The sequence below is a fragment of the Porites lutea genome, chromosome 12, assembly GCF_958299795.1.
Source record: "Porites lutea chromosome 12, jaPorLute2.1, whole genome shotgun sequence".
Classification (NCBI taxonomy): domain Eukaryota; kingdom Metazoa; phylum Cnidaria; class Anthozoa; order Scleractinia; family Poritidae; genus Porites; species Porites lutea.
This window is the reverse complement of record NC_133212.1, coordinates 299,295-323,111: the sequence shown is the minus strand read 5'-3', so window position 1 is coordinate 323,111 and position 23,817 is coordinate 299,295. Positions and strand designations below refer to the sequence as shown.

Sequence of the window (23,817 nt, the reverse complement as noted above, 5' to 3'; positions counted from 1 at the left end):
TTAATTTCCAATACCTTAATTTCATGGAGCGTTAATTTCCTGTAATAAGGTAGTCCTAGTGTGACTTTTCGGAGGGACCAGAAGGAGACGTTTGCAGCAAAGGTAGTTTTGCGTATTGCCGACTGACTTCACCAAAACAAAAATTTCATTATATAAATATAAAGCTCCTATCTCGATTCTACTGAAAACTGATATATCAGGAACTACATAAACAAATGTGTTATTCTTTATTCCACTAACTTGGAAGTCTCCCTCGCAGCCGCTTTTTGGATGTCACGCAACGCTCCGCCAAAAGAGGGGAGCGTTGCGTGACATCCAAAAAACGACTAGACTACTAACATGGCTAACATGGCTGTGTTATTCATTATTCCTGATTTCCAAACCCAATTATTCATTATTTAGCAATTAATGAATGATACTGGGTAGAATATGAAGAATTAAGCAGATCAAGGAGGGTGTTATCCACAGAGGCCGAAGGCCGAGGTGGATAACACATTCATTATTCAGCTTTCACGGCCACACCCGATTGGACAGCTGTGCTAATGGACGTATTTGTAAGTTGAGAAATAGAGGATGTTAATGGCATCGGCGGTGGTTTTAAAAAAGAAAAAGCAATAAAGATTAGCATTTTTTGCAAGGTATTTAATTTTAGTACTTTAAGCTTGAGGTCGTGATAATGCTGTTTAAATATTTTCTAGATAGACAAGAGCTATTTATTAACCATAAAAAATTCAGTGAGAGTTGAGTTGATGAGAAATACGTGTTGAAAGAAATTTGGAATTTTTGGCCAAAATCATGGATTAACCCCTTTGGGAAAATACATTTTTTGGTCCTAAAAGATCGAATTTCTTATAGTCAAAAAATGTTCTTTTCTTTCAAGAAAATAGTCAAAGCGTTTTTTCCGAACAACTTTGATGAAAAATAAGAGTTGAAAAAATTTCTAATTTTTGGCCAAAATCATAGGTTAACCCCTTTGGAAAAATGCATTTTTTGGTCCAAAAAGATCGAATTTTTAATAGTTAATGAATAGTTCTTTTCTATCTAGAAAATATTCAAACAGTTTTTTATGAACTATTTTGATGAGAAATAAGGGCGGAAAAAAGTTTAAATTTTTGGCCAAAATCATGGGTTAACCCCTTTGGAAAAGTGCATTTTTTGCTCTTAAAAAGATTGAATTTTTTATAGTTAATAAATGGTTCTTTTCTATCTACAAAATATTCAAACAGTATTTTATGAACAATTTTAATAAAAAATAAGGGTTGAAAAAATTTTGAATTTTTTGAGAAAATCGTGGGTTAACCTCTTTGGAAAAATGCTCTTTTTGGTGCTAAAAAGATCAATTTTTTTATAGGTAAGAAATAGTTCTTTTTTATCTAGAAAATTTTCAAACAGTTTTTTTATAAACAATTTTGCTGAAAAATAAGGTTTAAAAAAATTTCAATTTTTGGCCAAAATTATGGGTTAACCCCTTTGGAAAAATACATTTTTGGCTCCTAAAAAGATCGATTTTTTTATAGTTTAAAAATATATTTTTTTTTATCTTGAAAATTTTCAAACAGTTTTTTATGAACAATTTTGATTAAAAATAACAACACGTATTTGTCAAAATAGGCCATAAAATAGTGTTTGACTTTGTTCTAGATAGAAAAGAAGCTTTATTGCACTATAAATTTATCGATCTCATGTAGGCCAAAAATTGCACTTTTTTAACGGGTTAGCTGATGAGTTTGGCCAAAAATTTGAAATTTTTTTAATGCTTAGTTTTTGTCAGAATTGGCCATAAACTTTTATTTGATTATGTTCTAGAAAGAAAAAAATATATTTTTCCTACCGAGCTAACCTTTGATTTTTCATGAAAATTCAAAGGTTTAAAATAGTGTTTGAGTAAATTCTAGATAGAAAGAAATCCTTTTTAGAGTATGAATATATTGATTTAAATTGTCGAAAAATAGGAGTTTTCGAAACGGGTTTATTTTTGTTTTTTCTTTATTTTTTAAGAAAAGAAGGTAATAAAATAGTGTTTGAATATGTTTTAGATAGAATAAACGAAATAAAATTAAGACATGTAATAGACGTTTCCTAAACCTTTGTGCACCAGCTATGGAACGAAATTGAAGGGAATTGGTTAGTTAGAAGAGTACTGGAAACGAGCGCTTAAAGTTTCTCCAGGTCCCTCGAAGTTATAGTGAAAGTGCGCCTTAAAGACTAAAATAATTCCGTAAAAAGACTTTTGAAACATCTTTAATTCACTAAACAAATCTAGAGTTTGTCCTCAATTGACAGTTCAAAAACTTGGATCAACATCCATGTCCATAAATCCGATTCTGACTTGAGGTGCAAACTGTCCAAATTACTGGTCCAGACTTTGTGAAGCGCAATTTTCTCTCAGTCGTTTTAGTTTTTCTGTGTGCGATGGTGAAGGCTTGGAAAAATGACTCCGCGCAATCTGCAGAGGGACGTCCTTCTTTGCGAGGCTCAATTTGTTTGCAATTTCCCCCAGCGAGGAGAGGCTAAGTTTATTTTCGTCATTTTTCTTGCCAAGTTGAAGAAGATATGTCGTCATACAATAGCCTGTCATAAAAGCATCAAATCCCGCCCTGTGTCCGCAGTTACGAGTCTTTTTGATGGATTGATTCACGTGGCCATCTAGCGATGACGTCACGCAACCTTCCTGCTTATCACAAGTGAGTGAATGCTCAGATTTATCCTCTGCCATCACACTGTTATTGCAGGTCGTTTGTGTGTCATTTGCATTATTGCCTGTGTGAAAATAAATTCATATATTAAAAAAGACTATTACATGGGGTTAGACTGTAAACATTTCCTATTGATTGGATTTGATAAGAAGTCGCCCATCAATCGATTAAACTACAATATTTGAAAAGATTATTCTGGGAATTTGTCAAAACCAAAGAAAAACGCGAAAACTAGGTTGATCATTGATAAAGTACATTTGCTCTTTAAAAAGGCTAAGACAAACGAACTGATGAAGGTCTAGTGCTGGAAAAGTCACCATATTTTTAGTTTTTGGATCCGTATTCATATGAAGTTCTCTCTTTATGTGCATATCTTTGTTTACTTTGTGTTTCATATTAACAGAGAAGGGACTGTTAGGCACATACACATGCACGCCACATCCATCACCTGAGCTTTTTTGTTTTCTTTTCCTTTTTTGTCTCTTTGATTCTCTTGCTTTCCATTCTCGATCCAAAACATCATCAACATCATGTGAAAAGGGGCAGCTTTTTTCTCGAGGGCAAAATCCATGAGCCTGTGGAGAATCAAAAAGAAGCACTTCCTTAAGTCCTTTCACTGAAACAGCAATACTCTACATAAACAGCTTACGTTGATAAGCGTTTATTGCTCAAGCAGGAAATAGAAGCTTGAAATTCCTGAAAAGCCTGAACATTAGTACTATTTCAGTCATAAAATATGACTCCCTAAACGGAAGCTGAACAGATGCTTATTCCAAACTACCGGTAGTTGAAATTTCAGCCATCTCTTCATGTAACCCCACCCCCTCCCCCCAAATGGGTTACAAGACTAGGGAGATTGGCCACCCATTGGGGGGTGGGGGGTGGGGCGAAGAGACGACCAGCATTTCAGACTAATGCAAAACAGCATCTTAGAAAATATGTCCAACAGTTCAAATTAGCAGTCTTTTTCAAGTGAAACTGTCCAGACTATAAGTCCTGAAAGTGCTTTTTGGCAGTTGTTTTATGCTTATTGACACAAATTGTGATGGCATGGCTACAAAAACTCTAACACTTTCTCGCGAGAAGAAACACATTCACCAAGGCCAATTGTGACTTGCCTACACAAAAGTATCTGAAGTATTTTCCTGCAACAAGAGGTTAGTATTCTTGTCAAGATCTGATGGGCATTTGATACATTGTCCTGGCATCTTGTTTAGGCCAAAATAATTTTTTTCAAAAATAGGCTGATGACAACAATCACTTGAAAAGTATTCTATGATAAACTTACTGCAAACTTCTCACAGACAGTGAAAACATTAGGAACAGCCTCAGTTTCATCACGTGCGCCACAGAACAATTCCTCAGTAAAACATAAAAGTGAGGCTTCTTCAGGAAATTTCAAGCACACGTGTTTTTCCTCATGCTTTTGGCTGCGCTCATTACATCGCTGACTACAAAGCAAAAAGAAAAGATATATGGTACTGCAAAAGATTCTCAGTTACGTCAAAAACACAAAAGACAAAAACAGTATAGATAAAATCAAAAAATATTATTATTAAATACATATACCTACCACTTTTTAAAGAGATAAAGCAGATATGAAGCTGATTCTCGGATACTGTACTCAGATACATATTTGGTGTCAAATATTCCAGCTGGAAACATGTCGGACACATCAGCAGTAAACACCTGCAGTTTGTCTGGCACTTTGCAGTAGAAATTCTCATAAAGGAACACTAGGTCTAAGAATCCATTGTGCAGAATAAGTGGCTTATTTGCCATGACGAGTTCACTGAAAAGATTTCTCAGAGAATGTTCTGACATATTGTTGACAATCTAAACAAGACAAACAGAAAAATGTTTTGTATTCATTTAAAAACATCAAAGTCTCTACAATGTTAATAATGACAAGCCGTACTAGCAGGTGCATAATGCACAAAAGGATTTTTCCAGGCCACTTCATTTGTGTGCATAGCAGATTGTGTAAACAAATAAGGTAAAAGTTACATGTATGTGCAGACTGCTTTGAAGAAGTGATTGAAGGGAAACCACAGTAATTCTAATTAATTTTGTTTGACACTCTAATAGGTTTTCAAAACACATTTGCTGACAAAACTGAGGGTGTGCACATTTTTCACATGATCATGAAATTTGGTTATACATCAAAGAAAATTAATTTACTAGTATGTTATAATATTAAAGATGCCATATTATTTAACTAAAGGCTTGACCATGAGCAGTAATATTACTGAGGCCCTGTTACGGTAAAGATTGCTTTAACCCACTGACAGCCAACTGACCCTACAAGGCTGCTTTAAGACATTTGCAGTTTTCTCGATCACATGAACATTGCCTTAACTGTCAGTTCTGAGCATTGAGTAGAATGTCCTTAAAACTGCGATATCCAATAAATGCTAAAAAGTCAGCTTTTTTGTAAAATATCACTTTTTGAATTTGGACAAGAACAAAAATGACCATTTTCAAAGTCATAGAAAAACGACAAAAATCATGTTTTATACCTTCAGGTTTTCTACAGAGATCATCATTGCAAAACCAAAAGTTGACATTCACAGTAAGATTCAGTCCTTGTCTTAGCTTAGAAGTGCCTTTTTTGTTCTTAGTCGTTTCCAAGGCTGAGCTACAACCTTTTGTTCTAGTGCATCCTGGCCTTGCCTCCATTTTCAACATTACGACTGCAATGCATGCTGGGAAATAGCCAGAATTTTTGACACAGTTCATTCCTTCCCCCACTTTTTCCATGTTTATACTAAGTCCACGGCCACTCCGACCTACCACAGAAATTTCGCAATTGTTGTGATTTCCAATGGTTGTAAGTTCCAAAATATGCAGTAGCAGGTCAAGAAATTCATCAGTAGTTAAGTCCCATAGCAACTTCAATTTGGAGGGGCCATTTTTCCAGTTACACGAGGAACAAGCCAAATTTGCAAACAAAGTACATCACCTTACTTGCTTCTTTGAGAAAGTGGACTCTTCACTGCCGTCATGCTTAATGATATTTATCAGGCAGCCACTAAAGATGAAATTGACTGTACCCTTACCAAAAATCGCATACAAACCATATACTTGAGACATTATTTTAGCTCAACAAGGCAAAATGACTACATCATAATGACATGGTCAGAAAACTCGAGCCTTCAACGTTTTAGGACAGTACCACTTTCCATGGTAGCCCCAAATTTGGAGTCACGAAATTGTTTGGATTGTGTGCATGTAGAAAATCACTCGAAAACATAAAAAGTCCTGGGCGTCAATGGGTTAAAACAGTGACAAAAGAATAAAATTAATAAAAATAGCCACAAATGAAACAAAGATAAAATTGAAGCAATGAAAACAAGTGAAACAGTAACATACTGACCGACAGAATACAAACAGGTTTCTAAAATCAGACCAGATGCATCTTGCTCCCCCCCCACCCCCAACACACACACACATACTAAGAGGGCACAATCAATAGGGAATCAGGATATGCAAGTAAGGTGTGTTATTGTTGCACTTTTAAATTTCTTTCCAACCTTCTGAGGAAAATACACACTCACCTGATCGTCTCCTCTTCTGTAGGGCACTCCTCTGGAATACTGTTTGTTAAAATCAAATCCATGCTCAACCAAAAACTTTAACGAAGCTGGTTCCACAATAAAATTTTCCAAACAAAGAACAACAATATTAAAAGTGTTGACTTTGACATTAAGTATCTCATCTGATTCCTTGTGTTTTGTCTCCTTGTGGGGCTTTAACTTCTTCAACTTAAAACAGGAAATTCCTAGAGAAAGTATTGCTCTGGATTGGGCAACTTCACACATGTATTTGTACCTGTCCTCAATAAATCTGTGGAATAAAAAATTAAAAACAAGTTTATGAGTTTCATTGAGCATAATGCATGTTATACAAAGAGGGTTTTCGGCCCGGGAGGCGGGGGGACTCCACATATGAAAGGGGTGGGGATACTTGTCGGAAATTTTGAATTAAAGCCCTAAAGGAGACCAATCTGGGAGGGGCGCAAGCTTTTTTGACCTCTAAAAGAGACCATGTTAAAACACAGACAAATGAGAAAACTTGGATATTTATATATGTGAATAGAGTAAATGAAACAAATTTAAAATATACATATCAAATATATATTTTTGTATTTTTTCGCGTGCAACCCTAAACGAGACCTTCATGGCTAAATATGAAGGGGGTTTGCCCAGAACACCCTAAGTGAGACTAAAATCTGAAATTTACACCCCTAAGCAAGAGAACAAGCATCCCCACCCCTTTCATATGAGGAGTCCCCTCCCCAGGGTTTTCGGTAGCATTTGGGGGTACTGGATGCAGAGTGCAAACATTGAGTGCTGGAGACACAAACTTGTAGGGCAGTCCGAGGATATGTTCCCCCAGGAAGGTTTCATAACTGTTAGCCACTGTTATATGCATCTGCCAGTTCATACCCACCACAATAGGGAGAGGTGGGGGGAGGTATTAACTTTCTTCCACTGAAAAAAGGAGCTTGTTAGAGGGAGGGAGCTTATTTGAGGGGGGGGGGGAGCTAATGGAGGATTTACGGTAAGATTGATCATGACGGTTTTTCTTTAGTACTCACTGTGACATAAGTTGCTTCCTGTCTCCAATACCACTCATTTCCTAAAGGAAGAAACAATGAAAACTTAAAAATAAGCAAGTTAAATTTATGATATATAAGACCTTCAGTATATTATCTTTCCAACTTTGCTTGCCCTTATAGGAAACTTGATCCAAACGAACACTCTAAATTCGGAATTTCTTATTTTAAGAAAAAAAATTAAAACAAATCATAGAATAAGATTTTGTTCTCGTAAATTCAAACTGCCTGTTTAAATTACAGAAAAAATAGTTCTTATCCTATGATTTTTTTTTAAATTTTCCTCATAAAAAAAGAAAACTTTGTCTTAAATTGAGAGATTCGAAGCAATCTCGAATTTTATAGAGTGGAAACTTAGCTGTAATAAAACTATGTCCTCGCAAATCGCGTAAAGTCATTCCCCTTTATACGTACCGTGTCCACAGCCACGAAGGAAGATTTTTTTATCGCGCGAAGCATGAAAGGCCACACTTCTGAAAAGTTGTCAGAAGAAACTTCCACAACAGGAACGTACTCAAACCGAGTGGCAGACATCTTGACTTCTTATGACTTGGTGAATTACTGCCAGGCGTTCTATTCTCTCCAGCAAAGTACTGGGGCGAGCAACGTTCACGTGCCGTATTCCTTTCCAACATGGCGGTTTGCTAGTGACAAACTGAGTTTACTCGCAAAGACAGTGTTTGTAAGTGTTTCTCTTATTGAGATAAAACCAAAAAATTGTTGAGTAACTTTTTGGTTTCCCTTGTCGGTATTCCACGTAAAGAAATTAGCTTTAAATATGAAGCTAACAGCTGATCTTATTCTGCAAAGTCCCCAATACACAAACGCTTTGCGAGACAGAGAACTCGATTTACGTGGTAAGTTTTCTTGTTCAACATTTACTCTTAAAGGATATTTACCTTTGATGTCCAACGTATCCCCTATTTCTTTTGTTTTTAGTGTAACGAGAAACTGTATTTCTAGACTGACTATGACTCTGTTATGAAACAGACCATCCTGCTTTTCCTGTTGAAAACGCACTGGTCTGCATCACGATAACAGTCATGATTTTAATTTGTAAAACAGGAGGAGTTGTATTAAAACAGTGTCCTGTTCAACCTAAGTTTGCATTAGTCTCTTAGTGTGGGTACTAGAAAGTCAAACGTACACATAATGCATAAAAAGAAACTTATGTTCTTAGCAGTAGCCCTTTTGGATAGCACTCTAAACATCAGCTTCTTAATCTTTCTGCAGTGGCCTGTGTATGTTATCGGCATTAGTTGGCTTAACTGTAGAATACCTTGCCACCTTAAGGCAACCCCTAAAGATAGGTGGATACGCGGAAACTCAGTCACTACGTATCCGCGTATCCACTTAGTAAATATCTTTCAATAATAGTCACTGGGTATCCACATTTTCATGTATCAACATCGATATACACTTAATAAGGCTTATAGTATGTCTGTTTGTCATTCTTAAAGCTACTGAAGGTAGAAAAGTGTATAAAAGGCACAACTGCATATTCATGTATCTAGCTCTTCCAGGGATACAGCTTCAAAGTGGCAGGGTATTCTGCAGTTGCTCCTGTATTTGATAGAATCATGTTTTGTTGTCCTTCTGAAGGAACAACAGCAACCCTTGTTCCTGTAATAGAAAGGTGGTGATATTGGTTTCAGTAAAAACTACTGATAAGTTGTATGCAGAAGTCTGTTCGAACTCAAATGGTTGCCTCCTTTAATTGGGTTTTTACTTCAGTTCTCACCCAAAACAAGGCTGTGCACTACCAACATCTGTAGGGAGCTTAGTGCTCTAAACCTGCAAAATCCAGGGTGCCCACCATATCATATCACGAAAAAAATTAACAACTCCTAGTCACCCAAATGCCAAAAGTAAGGTTTCGTGGACCACTTGGATCTGCTAGAGTACAGCCTGAAAAAATCTTCTTTGCTTCAAGCTTCAGCTCAAAACAAGTTGCTTTAACCTGAGATCAGGCCCAATTTGAGCGGTTCTAATGGCTACCGCTGCGTTTCGCCATGCCCGCCGAAATGTTATTTACGAAGCGAAACAAAAATAGAGCCTGATCTCAGGTTAAAGTTGCTTTGACACGTGCTACAAAAGTAATTCCTGAGTAGTAATCCAAGAATGGCTATAAAGGACTATCTTACTTGTTCTTACTAAGTTTTCTTTTTTCCTTTTAGGTTACAAGATTCCAGTTATTGAAAATTTGGGAGCAACTCTGGTATGTGTCACTGGTATTATAGAGGAGTTTACTGCTAAGCAAAAATTGGTGTTGGTGTTTGAACTTTGTGATAGTTTTAATGTTATTGGGTATTTACAGTTTACCTGAGGAATTTAAATGTATCATTTCTTAAAGGAACACATACATACATGTAACCATTCTCCCCCTGTGGGTATAACTGAAGGGAAAAAAAACTTTGATGAAACATCACACAGTAACTTGATCAATAAAAAGATACAGTTTTTTAAATTAATTTAAAGCACAAAACATTTTTGTTGTTCTTCATTTTAGGATCAGTTTGATTCTATTGATTTCTCCAAAAATGACATCCGCAAACTGGAAGGGTTTCCACTTCTTAGGAGGCTGAAGAGTTTGCTTTTAAACAACAATAGAATATGGTATGTTAGTTTCTTTACTTCTCTCACTTGTTTTCTTTTTGCTGCAGGGTAGAGCTTGTTATCCCTCCCCCCCCCTCCCCCCAACTCCACTCCTTCAGGACAGGAAGTGAAATTTAATGTAAAACCACTGGGAATATTTTTATCCTGTAGACAATCTACTATGATTAAAACATCAGTATTTTTCTCATTGCTGAAATAGTTTTAAATTTGTAACATTGAAGATTCTTAACTTAATCCAATGAAAGTAGAAACAACAGTTTTTCAGTTCACGATTAAATGTAGTAATGTGTATAAAGAGGCTAGCTGTGTCGTCAAGACATTAAGAGCTTGAATTATGGTATATGCTTTATTAATGATATTACTGTTACTATAATGGTACTGATTATCACTGCACATCAAGAAATGTTGTGTAGTGTTGGTATACAATATCTAACATTTTCTAATATATACATGTATATGCATATCATTGGTAAGTTCAGTGGAGCAGTAAAGGAAAGAGGTAAGCTGGTAATATTATGAGTTGAAAATTATGGCGTCACCTAGATTTACATGTAGTTATCCTTAACAAAACTTAAAGGTAAGATCTAACAAAATCTAGGCAGAGTGACACACATGTAAATTTTTGCTTTCACAGGCAAATACCTAGCTCCTTCAAATGCACCTAGTCTTGGTCCAAGTTAGAAGCATCCACTGCATTTTTGTAACCTCCCATCCACATCAAAGCTTTTGATGATGACAAAATCTTGATGCTTGTTTTAGATTTCTGTGTATCTTTGTATTTATTTAAATGTGGGATACTTTTCTGTCATTTGGTGTTGGAATCAGGCACATTTTATACCTGACGCAAATATTACAAGTGAAATTTCTTTATTTGTAATAATAGTTTAGTAAGTAACCAGAAGACAAGGAAAAAGATAAAATAATTAATTTAGTGCTTGACAGTACATTTCCTTTTTTGTTTTCTTTTATCTGTAAGTAGTATGTTGTGAAACAGTAGTACCATTCTTAAAAGGAATGGCTGAATAACTGAAAAAAAAATGCTTTTGTGGTATAGTGTTCTCTTATGTGCATCTCCATGTAGCACCATCATTTAGTTTAAATTCATTGATTATAATTTTTTACCATATAATTTCTCAAGATATAAAATAATGCTACTTAAAAAGTGTAAAATAGTACTCTATTATCAGCTTTGCCCAATATTACTAAATGACTTTCTTTACATTTTGTCTCTTTTAGTCGAATTGCAGAAAACATTGAGGAAAGCCTACCACAGTTAGAAACAATAGTTATGACTTCTAACAACATGCAGGAATTGGTAACCTTATTTAATTATTGACTTAATTTTGTTCTCATATTTGTAGTAAATCTGGTGTCACATGTAACACTCAAAAATACTTGTAAACTGTCTTTTTAGGTATTGCAGTGTGAATATGTCTATCATCGTCTGTTTATAAGTTGTTTGTACATTTTTTTTTTTCAGAAAGATTTGGACCCACTGAAAACTATTCAAAGTCTTAGATACCTCAGGTAATATTTGTTTATTTTTGAGTATAGCCTTTGTTTTTTTTATCAGAACCCTGAGGCTGATCAGTGTGTTGTGCTGAAAAGTACTTTTACAATATGATTTATACTCTTTTTCTCTCTCCAACCTCTCCGGAAGTTACAGTGTAATACACAAAAATTATTATTTCATAAATTGAAAGTCAGAAATGGATTGTAAGTAGAAGAGAGGAGAGGTTAGGGGAGGCAGTGTGGCTGAGTTGTCAGGGAGTGGGACTCACAGTCCAGCAGTTCTGGGTTTGTGTCCTCCTCTAGCCACTTGCTGGATTTGTTTTGGGTTGTCTCGAGTTGAAATACCAGGGTTCACACACACCTTGAAAGTCTTTGAATTTTAAAATACAAATTCATGAATTCAAGAACCTTGAAAGTGCATGTTGGTGCAAAAAATTGGTGCTAACTTTATTCAACCCAGATTCTCAAGTGCTTAATATGAGCAAACACAGAAACACGTTCAGAAAAATTGCTCATGTTGCGGAAGAACTAAAAAAGACATAGACTCAAGGCTCTTTTTCTAACTGAATGGAGTCCTTGAAAAATGGGTAGTGTGTCCTTGAAAAGTCCTTGAATGTTTAGTTCAAAAAAGGGTACAAACCCTGTAATACTCAACCATGCATGTAAATAGCCATTTGGTTGCCTTTTGCCAGTTGGGGCAAAGGCTAAGAGACAAAGTAAATTGAGAGCTAATGTAGGTAAAATATTTCAATAGGAAATTATTTAATTTTGACCTATAATATATACACTGTTTAAATTGTAGTACAATCTTTGTACAAACTGTTAATATTTCTTTGTAGCTTGCTTCGGAATCCAGTCACAAATAAACCACACTACAGATTATATGTAATCCACAAATTGCCACAAATAAGAGTGCTGGACTTTCAGAGGGTAAAACAAAGGGTGAGCTATGGTGTATTACATTCATTTATTAACAAGTCAAAACACTCAATTCTGCTAGTTCTTGTATACAGCAAGTTTCAGTCAAAATATAATTTAGTATTTTAAAAACTAGACATAACTGCACCAGTGCTTTGTTTTTGAGTCTCATATTACTATGTGCAAAATTGTGACAAGGTACATGTAAGCTTACAAGTGAATTTTGTTAATGGAGAAGGATAAACCCCCTAACATGTACACATACTATGAGCCCTCCCATTGGAGAAGACCCAACAGGGAGACAGCGGAAGTCCTTTTTGCAGCCAAGTCCAGGAATGGATCAACCCCAGTAACCATTTCTCTGAGGATGACATCATGTACACTGCCCTAGAGTGAGCAATAGCTGATAAGGTGACACTCGGTAAAGAATAATCAAAAAGTGTCAAATGTTTTCAAAAAAAACACAAAAGAGTGAGCAAGTTGGGGATGGCTTGCAGTTGACGGGTGATGATGATGATGATTTTTTAAAATTTCTTGTACCTGTAGGAAAGAGAGGCTGCCAAACGGATGTTCAGTAGTAAAAAGGGTCAAGAAGCTGAGCCAAAAGGCAAAAAAGCAAAGACGTAAGTTGTTATACATACATGTACATGTGTATGTGTAAGTAAAATATGCAAATAAGATAAAAATAGTTGCGTTTAATTATTGAACAGTGATGACAATGCTTAGAAAGTTGCAGCCAGTGGCAGATATCAATATTTATCTATTGTTTTTTCTATCTCTTTGCTAGGTTTGTCCCTGGAGGCCCCCCAGTTGGTACAAGACCAGCACCTAGCAAGCCTCTCCAACAACCTACAAGAGACATTGCTGCTATCAAGGTAAAGGACAAATGCAAGTCATGTGTAATTCTTACTCACAGATAACTGCAAACTGTGAAATGTGTACTGAGGGACAGGTTTGCATAACAGACTAACAGTTTGTTAGTTCTGCATGGTGAACTATGACCAATGGCCTAACATAAATATATGGTTGTAGATGTATAGACTGTGGACTACAGTTGTGTCGAATACATGTAAGCAACTGTAAACTTTGGACTGAGTCTTGCTTCAAAGAGTTGGGGGGAAGAGTGGGTAGCTCATATTTTGCATTGATTTGGCGCATTGCTACATGATTGTGTCCACTTTGTAAAAATTAATATTAAAAGTTATAAATTGACAAATGGAGGTTAAGAGAACTGTTTTTGTTATAAAGAGATCTGTCAAGTAAGGTTTCACTATTGTTTTTGATTTTAATCTTCAGGCAGCGATCGCTAATGCACGTTCTCTGGATGAAGTACAAAGACTGGAAATGTTGTTAAGAACTGGTCAAGTCCCGGGCAGGAACAAACGTAGTGCTAATGTGGATGAAGAAATGGAAGATATGACAAATGGCTCTTAAAATATAGACCCAGTTTTAACATTTGTTTTAAATAACCAAAGAAACAAGTTTTTCCATCATTCATCACCTTTCACAGCCAGTCAACAGGTTTTGCTGAAAAGCTTTCATGTTCATCAATACTATTACATGTCAAGATTTAAAAGTTATCTTTCAACACTGGCTACTGCTTTGTGCATTTAGAAACACCATTTGACAATGCACCCAGCATTCTCTTTATACAGCTGTACCATGCTACTGTGAATCTCAATATAGGTTTGGCATTTGTATATTTTCTCAACATTAACACCCTAGATCATTTAATGTCAAACAAACTAAATGATCCTTTCCATTACATGTTTCACAAGACATTCAATTCATTTAGGAGCTGAACTAACAACTTTACAGCCAAGATAAGTGAGTGAAATAGTTTCTCTTACTCACTGTTGTTCTTTTACATTACTTTTTTGTAAATGTATCGTAATCCAGACTTTTCTTGTTTTATGGAATATTATGTAGAAACATTTTCTTTTTGTAGAAAATAAAACTATTTAAGTACAGAGGTTCGTATTTGTGTCATTTTTTTTTTTAACATCAACTCTGTCAATGTAAGTTGGCTTGGGAAGGATTGGACAGTTCTTAAAGTTTACTGTAATAAAGGACCAGGGGCCCGTTTCTCGAAAGTCCCGGTAACTTAACGGGCCCGGAATCATATTATTTTTTAAATCAAAGTCTCAAGAAAAGTAGGGTGTGTTCTGACCTCTAATGAAGGCCATTTTGTTTTGTTAGCTAATAACTCTACTGTATAATTTTCAAAACTTTTAAAACTCCCTTCTAAAATGGAAAACAAAACAGCTTAACGGGCCCGGTAATTACCAGGAGCTTCGAGAAACGGGCCCCAGCTCTCAAAATAAGCCACAGTGAATCACTGATTTGCCAGCTAAAGCTTAACAAAATATATGCTACTACAAATGAAGGAGTCCATGGAATAAAGGCTCTAGGTGGCTTGATCTTGATGTAATGCATTCTCCTTTTGTTTCAGAAACATATACGAGGCCACAATTTGTATATGGAATCTATTCAATAACCAGGAGGAGTCACTTTGAAGGAATTTTTCCATGCACCCTTCACATATAGGTTATTTTGAGTTGTGTTTGACCTGGTCAGTGATGAGTGAAATGGTGCTATGCTGGGCGGGGACTTTTCTCTGTGAACTCCACTGCTTCTTTTATTGGCTATAACAATGTTGCACAAGAGAGTGGCGCAAAAACAGTTCCACAGTGTAAAAAAGACAACACCATCCCATCTCAAGCACAACTTCAAAATGGCCAATAAATAATCGGGTAAAATTCTGATTTCTTAAACCCTGTGTTTCTGGAACCTCCCAATAAGTTATTCAAACCAAAACTGACCTCCCTGTTGCAGTCAAACAGTACACGGAAGTTTTACCCTGGAATGTTCGCCCCACCTGATAACTTGAAGCTAATTGTTGTTTTCCCCAGAAGGTTGACAAACTCAAGAGTCCTCGGTTATTTTATACAGTTTATCTCTCTGATAAAATTATTTCCAGTAATGAAATGAAAGAATAAGGACTGACACAATACTGTTTTTTCAGTTTTGTGAATTTATTACTTGAAAACTATTACATCAGTAATAATTTACTATAATATTTTATATTAAGTACCAAATTTATAGAGTCTGGCCTCATAATGAAAACAGCAAACTTAAATAGAAATAAATTTCTAAACAACCTTTTCAACATTTTTACACTTTTTTGTCAAAAGAAGATTGCTCTTCACTGTATAAAATTGATGCTGTCGCCATTAAATATTAATAATTTATTGAATAAAAATTAGCTGCCCTAAGGACATTAATTTTTGTTTTGGTATTTTATTAACAAAATGGAGTTTGCTATTAATGTTGCCATCGATATCTACAATGACATTGATAAATAATAAGCATGATTGTGCAAAGCAACAGAGTTCTTAATCACCATAATGCCATATTCGCCTCTGAAAAAATTTACAAGATCAAATTATATTTAAGTGATATGTTAAATACTTTAATTATTAAAATTTATCAATACAAATATAAATTTATCATATAAATGCTCAAACTTAAATATACTTTCAACTAAACAATAACATTGCTATTAGCAATAAATTACTTCCAATACAAGAAAGAATCCCACATAAAGTAAATGATAAACTTTGAGCTGTTGTTAGCAGTATGTAGTAGGTTCTGTATTCCTTGCAAATGAATGAAATATTATAGAAAAACAACAACTGGATAAAAAAAAAGGTACACCTTTTTTGTTCATAAAAATTGTAAAAAATGTTAACAGGGTTTTTTGTTAAAATCTAACTTTCTGGTTTATAAAGAGATAAGGCTGTCACAAACACTTCCAATTGCTGGCCGGGTAGACGTACTTGCTCGGCAGGGAATTGAACGGTTAGGAAAATCTTTTGCTTCTATTTTTCTTTTGTTTCCAATGAAAATAACCAGGGATCATGCTCATTAGCTAGCAGGGAGCAAAATCCCTCGCCATTTCAATGACCTTGTACTACAACAGTCTGAAAATGTACCAGGAAACAGTGTCAAGCTCATAAGAATGGACTAACACACACAAGAAAAACAAACCACAAAAGTGAAGGGGAAGAGAGGAGTATTAAAGGAAAGTGTTTGTGACAGCATGCCTCTTACACCTGTGAATGAATTATTAATAGTTTCCCTGAACTGCTCTTACAGAAGCCCAGGCTACTCTGTATTGACGCAGGCCTTAACTACACGTATAAATCACACTGAAGAGCTTGGCGCACGTGGCATTGTACTATTTGTCCTTTCTCTATAGAATCCAAACCACAAGGTAAAACAAGAGCAAACAAGCATCCAAGTGATGAAGAGGCATACCAGATCTGGGCATCAAATATGGATAATCTTCTGGGCATAGAGAAACAGTTAACAATTATTAACACTTGTCATATTAAAATTAATGTTTGTTGAGTCAATATCTTTTTAAAAATTAATTTTAAAAAAAATCATGTAAATTTCCTGTAGGGTATCAAACTGCAGTTTTTTAAATCTTTTTTTTTGGTCAAGGCAGCAGAATACTTCATAAATTGCTGCAGTTTGAAACTTACACTCAAAAGTGTGAGTGGGGGGTGTTCGTCGGAAAATTAGAATCAAAACCTTTAATAGAAGACCAATTTGGTCATGGGTCAGGCTTTTTTGGGAGCCCCCTTTTAAATTTAATATATACATATTTCTTTATACACTACCCTAAGCGATATCTGGTTCTCCATCCAGAACACAATAAGAAAGAAGTCTGCAATTTACACCCTTATGCAAGATGACAGTCATCCTATTCTTCCCACCTCCACCCCCTGGGAAGAACACCTGCTTTTAGTGCAAGTGGGCTAAATCTTCAGACTAGTTGGTCAGAAACTAAATTAATATGGTTCTTGTATGGTTCTTGCATGCCTTTAGCTAAATTTCACTATGTTCTTAACCAGCAATTATTTCTTTATATCCCATCTTTTTAACGAAACACACAGGAACCTGTGCGTCATGATCCCCTTGCTAGCATTAAAATACCACAGGACACCCACAGTCTGAGGTTTTGGTCTACATTTTTTGGTATACATATTACTGTTGTATAATTATTAGTTCTCATAGTTGGCATTTCCTTAAATTTTATGAGATAGACTAATAATATTCTACTAATTAACTTACCAAGATTTAATTCAATCTCATTTGATGCTGGACCAACACCAACCTTGTTCCTGGCCCTGACATTTGCGAGATATATGTCACCACTTTTAAGTTTCAAGTTTAATTCCTCACTTGTTGTCGTTTTTGTTGTTGCATCTTTCCAAGAAAGTTTTTTTGGTACATAATGAATAGTGTACTCACTGATCCCAGTTCCACCATTATCTTGAGGAGGCTCCCAGTGAAGTTTAAAATATGTCTGGGCATTCTTTGGATCAAAAATTGGTTCTGACTTGAGATTTCTTGGTTGAGATGGAGTGCCTAAATTGTGAAAGAAATCAACTTTGCGTTAACCCTCGAACTAACTGAGGGCTGAAAAATAATAACAGCTGGTAATCGGACAGCAAAATCACATGGCTAACAAACAGTTGCCCATATCTAAAGAAATTTCTACCATTTTTGTAGTTAGACACAATATTATGTATGGCTCTTCGCTGGTTTTTATATTAATTTATAATAATCCGTAATAATTATTGCATGGAATCATAGATGTGTTAAAATGAAGGAAATATGTGATTTAATCATGTTTCACTTTTTTTCTGAGCAAATTAAACTGATCAGCCCGTACAAGAAAGAAATCATAATAATCAATTAATATACAGCCCTAGACTAATATTAACATCATAGAAGTACAAAATTGAAAAATGCTAGAGTCTTTTTGGAAAATTGTTCTACAAGATCCAACTTCCCCCACCAACTCTCTCTCAGTAGATTAGTAAGGGACTAGGGGACCCTGGGGATTTTCACTGGCCTCTATTGTGAGTATGACCCCTGACAAGTCTTTATGGAAAGAAAAACAAACCAAAAGAACTTCCGAGCTATTCAATTCCCATTGACGACCAATTGCATATACTTGGCAACTTGTAACTGAGCCAAACAAGCTTATAAGGACATTTTATTATTCTCTAATAATGATTATTAATCATAATTTCAACTTACGTAGCCTCGTGATGTTAACAACATGGAATTTCACAGTGTTCTTGGTCTCTGCCCTACACTGCAGGGCCTCAAAGTCTTTATCATCATATGTGGTTATCATCAAGTGACTTTTACTTCCTAAGTCTTCATGGTGTTGCTTAGCAACACTTTTATTGGATGGAATGTGCATCCATGAGAACTTGGCATTTGTATCTGCTGGCACCTTAACTGCACAAGTGACCTGTATTTTGTGGCCATCCCAGGACTCTACAGATAATGATGATCTAAATTTGTCGATTAAGAGGTCTGAAAAGAATAAAGCACACAATCGTAGCTAGTAAGGCTAATATTTGTTTATGTATCTAATCATAGGAAAATAACATACCAGTATGAAACCCCAAAAGTCATGCTGAACTTAATCCACTTCCCTACTGACTCAACTGAGCACAAAAAAATCCGATCACTAAAAAATTATCGCCACACAAAATGGTTTAGTAATTACCACTGACAAGAAATCAAAGATAAAGATCTATTTATGTGTAATTCATTATATTTTAATGTTACATTATTATTTTAATATGTCATCTTAACCTTGATCTTTAAAATCATGTAGCTTAATCAAATGTTAGATCAGTCGAAGAATGCATAAATAAACCCACTGCAGTGAATCTCCTAACTACCACTTACCGGTAATCGAAAATAATTTTCAGGCAATTATATACCACCTCAAAAGACTTGCCTTGGTTCTATCAAAAAAGAACTAAACTAGCAAATTTAATTTCATAGAATCTTGCACTCAGACTATGGAGAAAATAAAAACTTGGTATGCTTGAGTTTCTTTAGTTTACAGTTCCCTCTCTACCTGAGTCATCATTTATAATCTCCTTTTAACTTTACTCTTTTTATTATTATTTCATGAAAATCTCAAATTTTTCATATTTGATGAATACTTTGTCACCATCATTTTTAATACCTCGATCAGTAGCAAGGAGAAGTTAGATTTTGGTCAATATTATGGAATTATGGATAAAGTTTTACTACATTAGTTAAGAATATTATGGGTTGGTGCTATTTCATTCAGGGCTCGATCTTGATTACAATAACCTCATATCTGCCAACCTCCGGAGATCTAAAATCTGGAGACTCTCTATTTTGCACTACACCCTCCCCTCCACCCTCGAATGTCAACAGCACCAACACCCCCCCCCCCCCGCCCGCGCGCCAACAAATTGCCTTAGGACATTATATGACATCTTACATGAAGTACATGGAATCATAATGCACTTTCATCATTGTAATGACGAACTAATCTTTGTCATTGACTAAACATGTGCAAAAATGTCCCTGAAACTGTACAATGAATACAAAAAGTTCGAATTTTGTGAAAAAATGGACTAAATTTCAAATTATAGCACAGAAATGCTTAAAAGTCCATTTTATGCGGGAGATTTGGTGCTCTAACTGGGAGACCGGGAGATTTGATGAAAAACTTGGAGACTGCCGGGAAAACCGGGAGAGTTGGCAGGTATGTAACCTTAGCATTTAAGTCCCACAAGTGATTAACATTAGTTTTCTCCTGACAGTATATTTGTTAATTATGAAGAAAAAATGTTATAAGAATTAACAATGAAGACCACCTTAAGAAAAATACAGGTAAATAACATTGATTTTAAAACAAATTCTCTCAACATATTGTGCTTACTGGTTTTGTAGCCAGAAAGCATTATATTAATGTCTGTGTAAGTCTGTAAGTCCGGAGGAGAGGTACTGGGTTCAATACCCTGCATCACCCATATTTTCTTCAACAAATTTCATAGATTCTTTTCTTGTTCTTCCTTTTTTCTTTTTTATGGTTACTGAAGTAAAGACTATTCATAACCAGTAAGCACATGTCCTCTCAGGGGACTATTTTTCTATCAGAAACTGTATGGAGGTCAGAAAAGAGAATTTAAATTTTTTATTATGAGCATCATATAAAGTAAGGACAAGCAAGAGGTTTTGTTTCCAATTTAACTGTGCTACTTTTTTACTTTTTTCCTGCCCACTTAAAAAAAAAATGAAAATGGCAGTTTGTCTGGTAAGCCATTTCTTAGTTCATACAATAACTTTTTTTTTTTAAAGAATGATAATTTTCACTTTGCACTAATGGCGTCATTAATGATTATGGTTTCTATACATAATACATGTTTAACAAATAGATACATCCAGATAAATAAACATTTCATGAAATTGATGCTTCTGTTTGACTTCCATCTCGCCATATTACAACTTCTGCTTTCAAGTTCTATTTATAAGAATTCCAAAGACAATTACTTTCTCATGGCATTCTCAATAAGTCTTGATTAATTTATTGACATATCCCCCACTTTCATGATCAAATTAGGTAACAGACACATCCAGTGGGGTCTTTGCTACCCATATGTCTAACATGAAATTAAAAAGTGAAAAATACTTTTGCACAGCTGTATGCAAATTTGATGAAGCTGATGAAAACAGGATAAAATGGATTCATTGTGGTCAGGGAGATTTGGCACAGAGCTGGAATTTTCTCTTTGGTAAAGAAAAAATTGTGGCAATTTGTTAAAAAGTACCAGAACAAAAAACGTTTTGTTCTTAATCACTTGTCAGAAAAGCAATTTGTCTTGACAGTTTAGGTTAAAAGCTAAATCCATGGATAAGTCATTAAACGTATCATAAAATAGATCTCACATAACTACAAGCTACTACAGTTTCTGGCAGCTGTGCAGCGATTCGATCACTTGAATGCCTTTAAATCCACAAATAAACTGATATTTCTTTAAACTGTGTAAAGACAAGCGGCGAAATGACCAGGAAAAACACTCCCTGAGTTACCAAGTTGATTAGCATGGCGTGACTATGTCTTAAAAGGCGTATGTAGCAGGTGCTTGTGTTCACAAAATATTCATTTTCGTATCAAGCGAGAAACAGTTTAGAACGTCTATCCCACAATCTAAACAATCCTGAATTTTCTCGTTCCCTCTAATTAACAACTGGCTAATATAAGAGTTATAAGTTTGTATTTTCGTGATCGTAAAACCAACCCCTTTAAATGTGTTCTAAAAAACTTCGAGGAAAACGGGCCAGAATACCATTACTGAATAAACAAAAAATTCGCTACATAGGCTTGCATACAATTTGTTGAACACGGAATTGCACAATAGCTAGTACTTCTCCCGGAGACAGCTGATTTACCGGCATATTTTCCCTTTTCAATAGAAAAGCTTTGTTCAAAGAGACTTCCATAGAATCAATGAGGCGGAATTTTAACTTTTTGCTAAAATATATATCAACGAATCAACATATTTAAAACTCGGTTTCACCTAAACAAAGAAACCAATAATTACGTCGTTCACTGTTCCTCTCGTGAACCATTACTATCAAAATATAATTTACACCAAAAAGACCCAAAAACCTGGTGTCACATCACCCCCATCGAACGCTAGCTGACCATAGCAAAATTCATAATTAGCGCGCACACTAATAAACGGAATACTTACCCACAACAGTCATTTTCACGAACGAGATGATATCATCCAGTTTATCAGTATTGACGAGCGAACAAAAATAGGTCCCTCTGTCACTCATTCGAACATTTTTAATTCTGAAACTTGCTCTTCTGTCCGACACGACTTCAACTCTGTCAATATAGTTCTTGATTTCCATGTTCCTGTTGTTGAAAATTGTCGTCCTATCTTGACTATCTTTAAGAACAAACTTGCAAATGGTCACCGCCGTATTATTCACTTTAACCCCAAATCGAACTTCACCAGTGTCGTTTTTTATGTGGTCCCAGTCAAACTGTATACTCTCGCCAACGAAGACTTCCTTGTCTTTGGGTTTCGAAGTGAAACCGTCATTATTGGCTGCTATAACCACTTTAAATATTGAAAGAAAAGGAAATGAAAATTAGTTACCTTAAGTACCTCATCGTTTACTTGGACAACTCTTTCGTTGACTTACCGAATAAATTTACGAATAAAGAGCAAATTGTCTTGGATTTAGTCAACACAATAGATACCATACTGCAGAAGCAGCACGCTACAACGAAAATCAAAGAATAACGAAAGCAACAACTTCTCAAACAGTTCTTTTGGATTTTACAATCGGGTTCACTCCTCTTCGATCTCTAACCATGTAACTGCCGGTCAAGACAGATACCAGCCTTTCTCAGATTTAGCTATGAACGGGCATGCATTCGTAAAACGTGCTTTCTTTGACCCCTACATCACATTTTGTCATTGTGTTTGTCAAACAAATGACTCGTGGCTGTTCGTGGCCTGCTATTTATAATAACGTGAGTCACGTGAGCCGAATTTTTGGCCGCAGGAAAAACGAATTAACGCAATAAAAATTTTTAATATTCTGCTCAAAATAGGCGCACCTTTTGAGTTTTAAAAACGCTGATAAAAACCCAGATGAGACAGAAGCATTAAATCGCTTATTTTGATCTTTAAAAGAGGCTAGACGTTATTAGGAATGTCAACAAAGGGCAAATTTTCCCCATAGGGGTTTTGGACTGAGAGCATCTCCATCAAAATAAAATATTCAAATGATTTTTTACTCTAAGAACTCTTAAAGCGGGGTGAGAAAGGCCTTAACTCATCACTTCATTCGGGATTTAAAGAAGAGAAAATCTGTTTTTAGTTTTGCATTTATAAATGTTTAAGAAGCAAGATTTGCTTGTAGATTTCACACAGCGGTTTTTTGTTTCCCATAAAGGCGTTGTCATTTATTCTAGCAAAGAGTTGCTAGTTAAAACATCATTTCTTTTATCTTTGAAACCAGCACTTTCCCCCATCCCTTAAATCGCTAGTTTATTTAATTATCAAACAGTGTTTTAAGACGTTTTCAAAACAGATTAAGTTCTGCTAGAGTATTAAAATTCGCAGATATGTTAATTTTAACTCCATTTTCTCATATACCATGCATGCAGTAATGAAATCAGGCAGAAAAAGAGTCGTCTTTCTTTTTTCTCCAAATCGGTTTTTCAAGGCGCGGAGCGCGAGAACGCAAAAAACGGGCTGTTTTGCAGGCTATTCCAAAATAGCCCCGGGTATAGATTTAGTTGGAACAATCAAAAAAAGAATTTGTTACACTTGCGAGGGCATTGATCACATGGTAACGGCAGAAAAGCTCTGATTGATTAAAACATATTGATACTTGATGTATGCCGGTGAAAGTGGTGGTGTTTGTTTCTAAAGCGTTTGTCGCCAATACGTCTGATGGTTTTAGAAATACTAAAGATGAGCTCTTCTAGGGAATGCAAAACATAAACATTATCCACCCTACAAAAGACATAACAACCGGCCTCCCTTAAAAAAATCTAGTTAATGAAAAGTG

At 35.4% G+C, this 23,817-nt stretch overlaps 3 protein-coding genes across 4 annotated transcripts; 1 reads left to right on the top strand and 2 right to left on the bottom strand.

Annotated features, from left to right (window-relative positions):
• Nucleotides 1-2,225: 2,225 nt before the first annotated feature.
• Nucleotides 2,226-7,857, bottom strand: LOC140953545 (target of EGR1 protein 1-like). The gene is made up of 7 exons (XM_073402953.1): nt 7,729-7,857; nt 7,297-7,337; nt 6,254-6,542; nt 4,270-4,532; nt 3,985-4,147; nt 3,145-3,271; nt 2,226-2,760 (listed from the first exon to the last, which is right to left on the bottom strand). The coding sequence occupies exons 1-7, from the start codon at nt 7,846-7,848 to the stop codon at nt 2,351-2,353; spliced, it is 1,413 nt and encodes a 470-aa protein (XP_073259054.1). The 5' UTR covers nt 7,849-7,857; the 3' UTR covers nt 2,226-2,350.
• Nucleotides 7,858-7,944: 87 nt separating this feature from the next.
• On the top strand, nt 7,945-14,333 carry LOC140953541 (U2 small nuclear ribonucleoprotein A'-like). The gene is made up of 9 exons (XM_073402949.1): nt 7,945-8,171; nt 9,492-9,532; nt 9,824-9,930; nt 11,167-11,245; nt 11,411-11,457; nt 12,282-12,384; nt 12,907-12,983; nt 13,148-13,235; nt 13,657-14,333. Exons 1-9 carry the CDS (start codon nt 8,093-8,095, stop codon nt 13,792-13,794), a joined length of 759 nt encoding a protein of 252 aa, XP_073259050.1. The 5' UTR covers nt 7,945-8,092; the 3' UTR covers nt 13,795-14,333.
• Nucleotides 14,334-15,374: 1,041 nt separating this feature from the next.
• LOC140953539 (uncharacterized) lies at nt 15,375-22,718 on the bottom strand. Of its 2 annotated transcripts, none has more exons than XM_073402946.1 (5): nt 22,438-22,718; nt 21,975-22,352; nt 18,478-18,762; nt 17,503-17,799; nt 15,375-16,710 (listed from the first exon to the last, which is right to left on the bottom strand). In XM_073402946.1, exons 1-5 carry the CDS (start codon nt 22,496-22,498, stop codon nt 16,616-16,618), a joined length of 1,116 nt encoding a protein of 371 aa, XP_073259047.1. In that variant the 5' UTR covers nt 22,499-22,718; the 3' UTR covers nt 15,375-16,615. The 2 variants fall into 2 exon arrangements, with proteins under 2 accessions (XP_073259047.1, XP_073259048.1); XM_073402947.1 differs by having other exon boundaries at nt 15,375-16,707.
• Between the last annotated feature and the right edge of the window lie 1,099 nt (nt 22,719-23,817).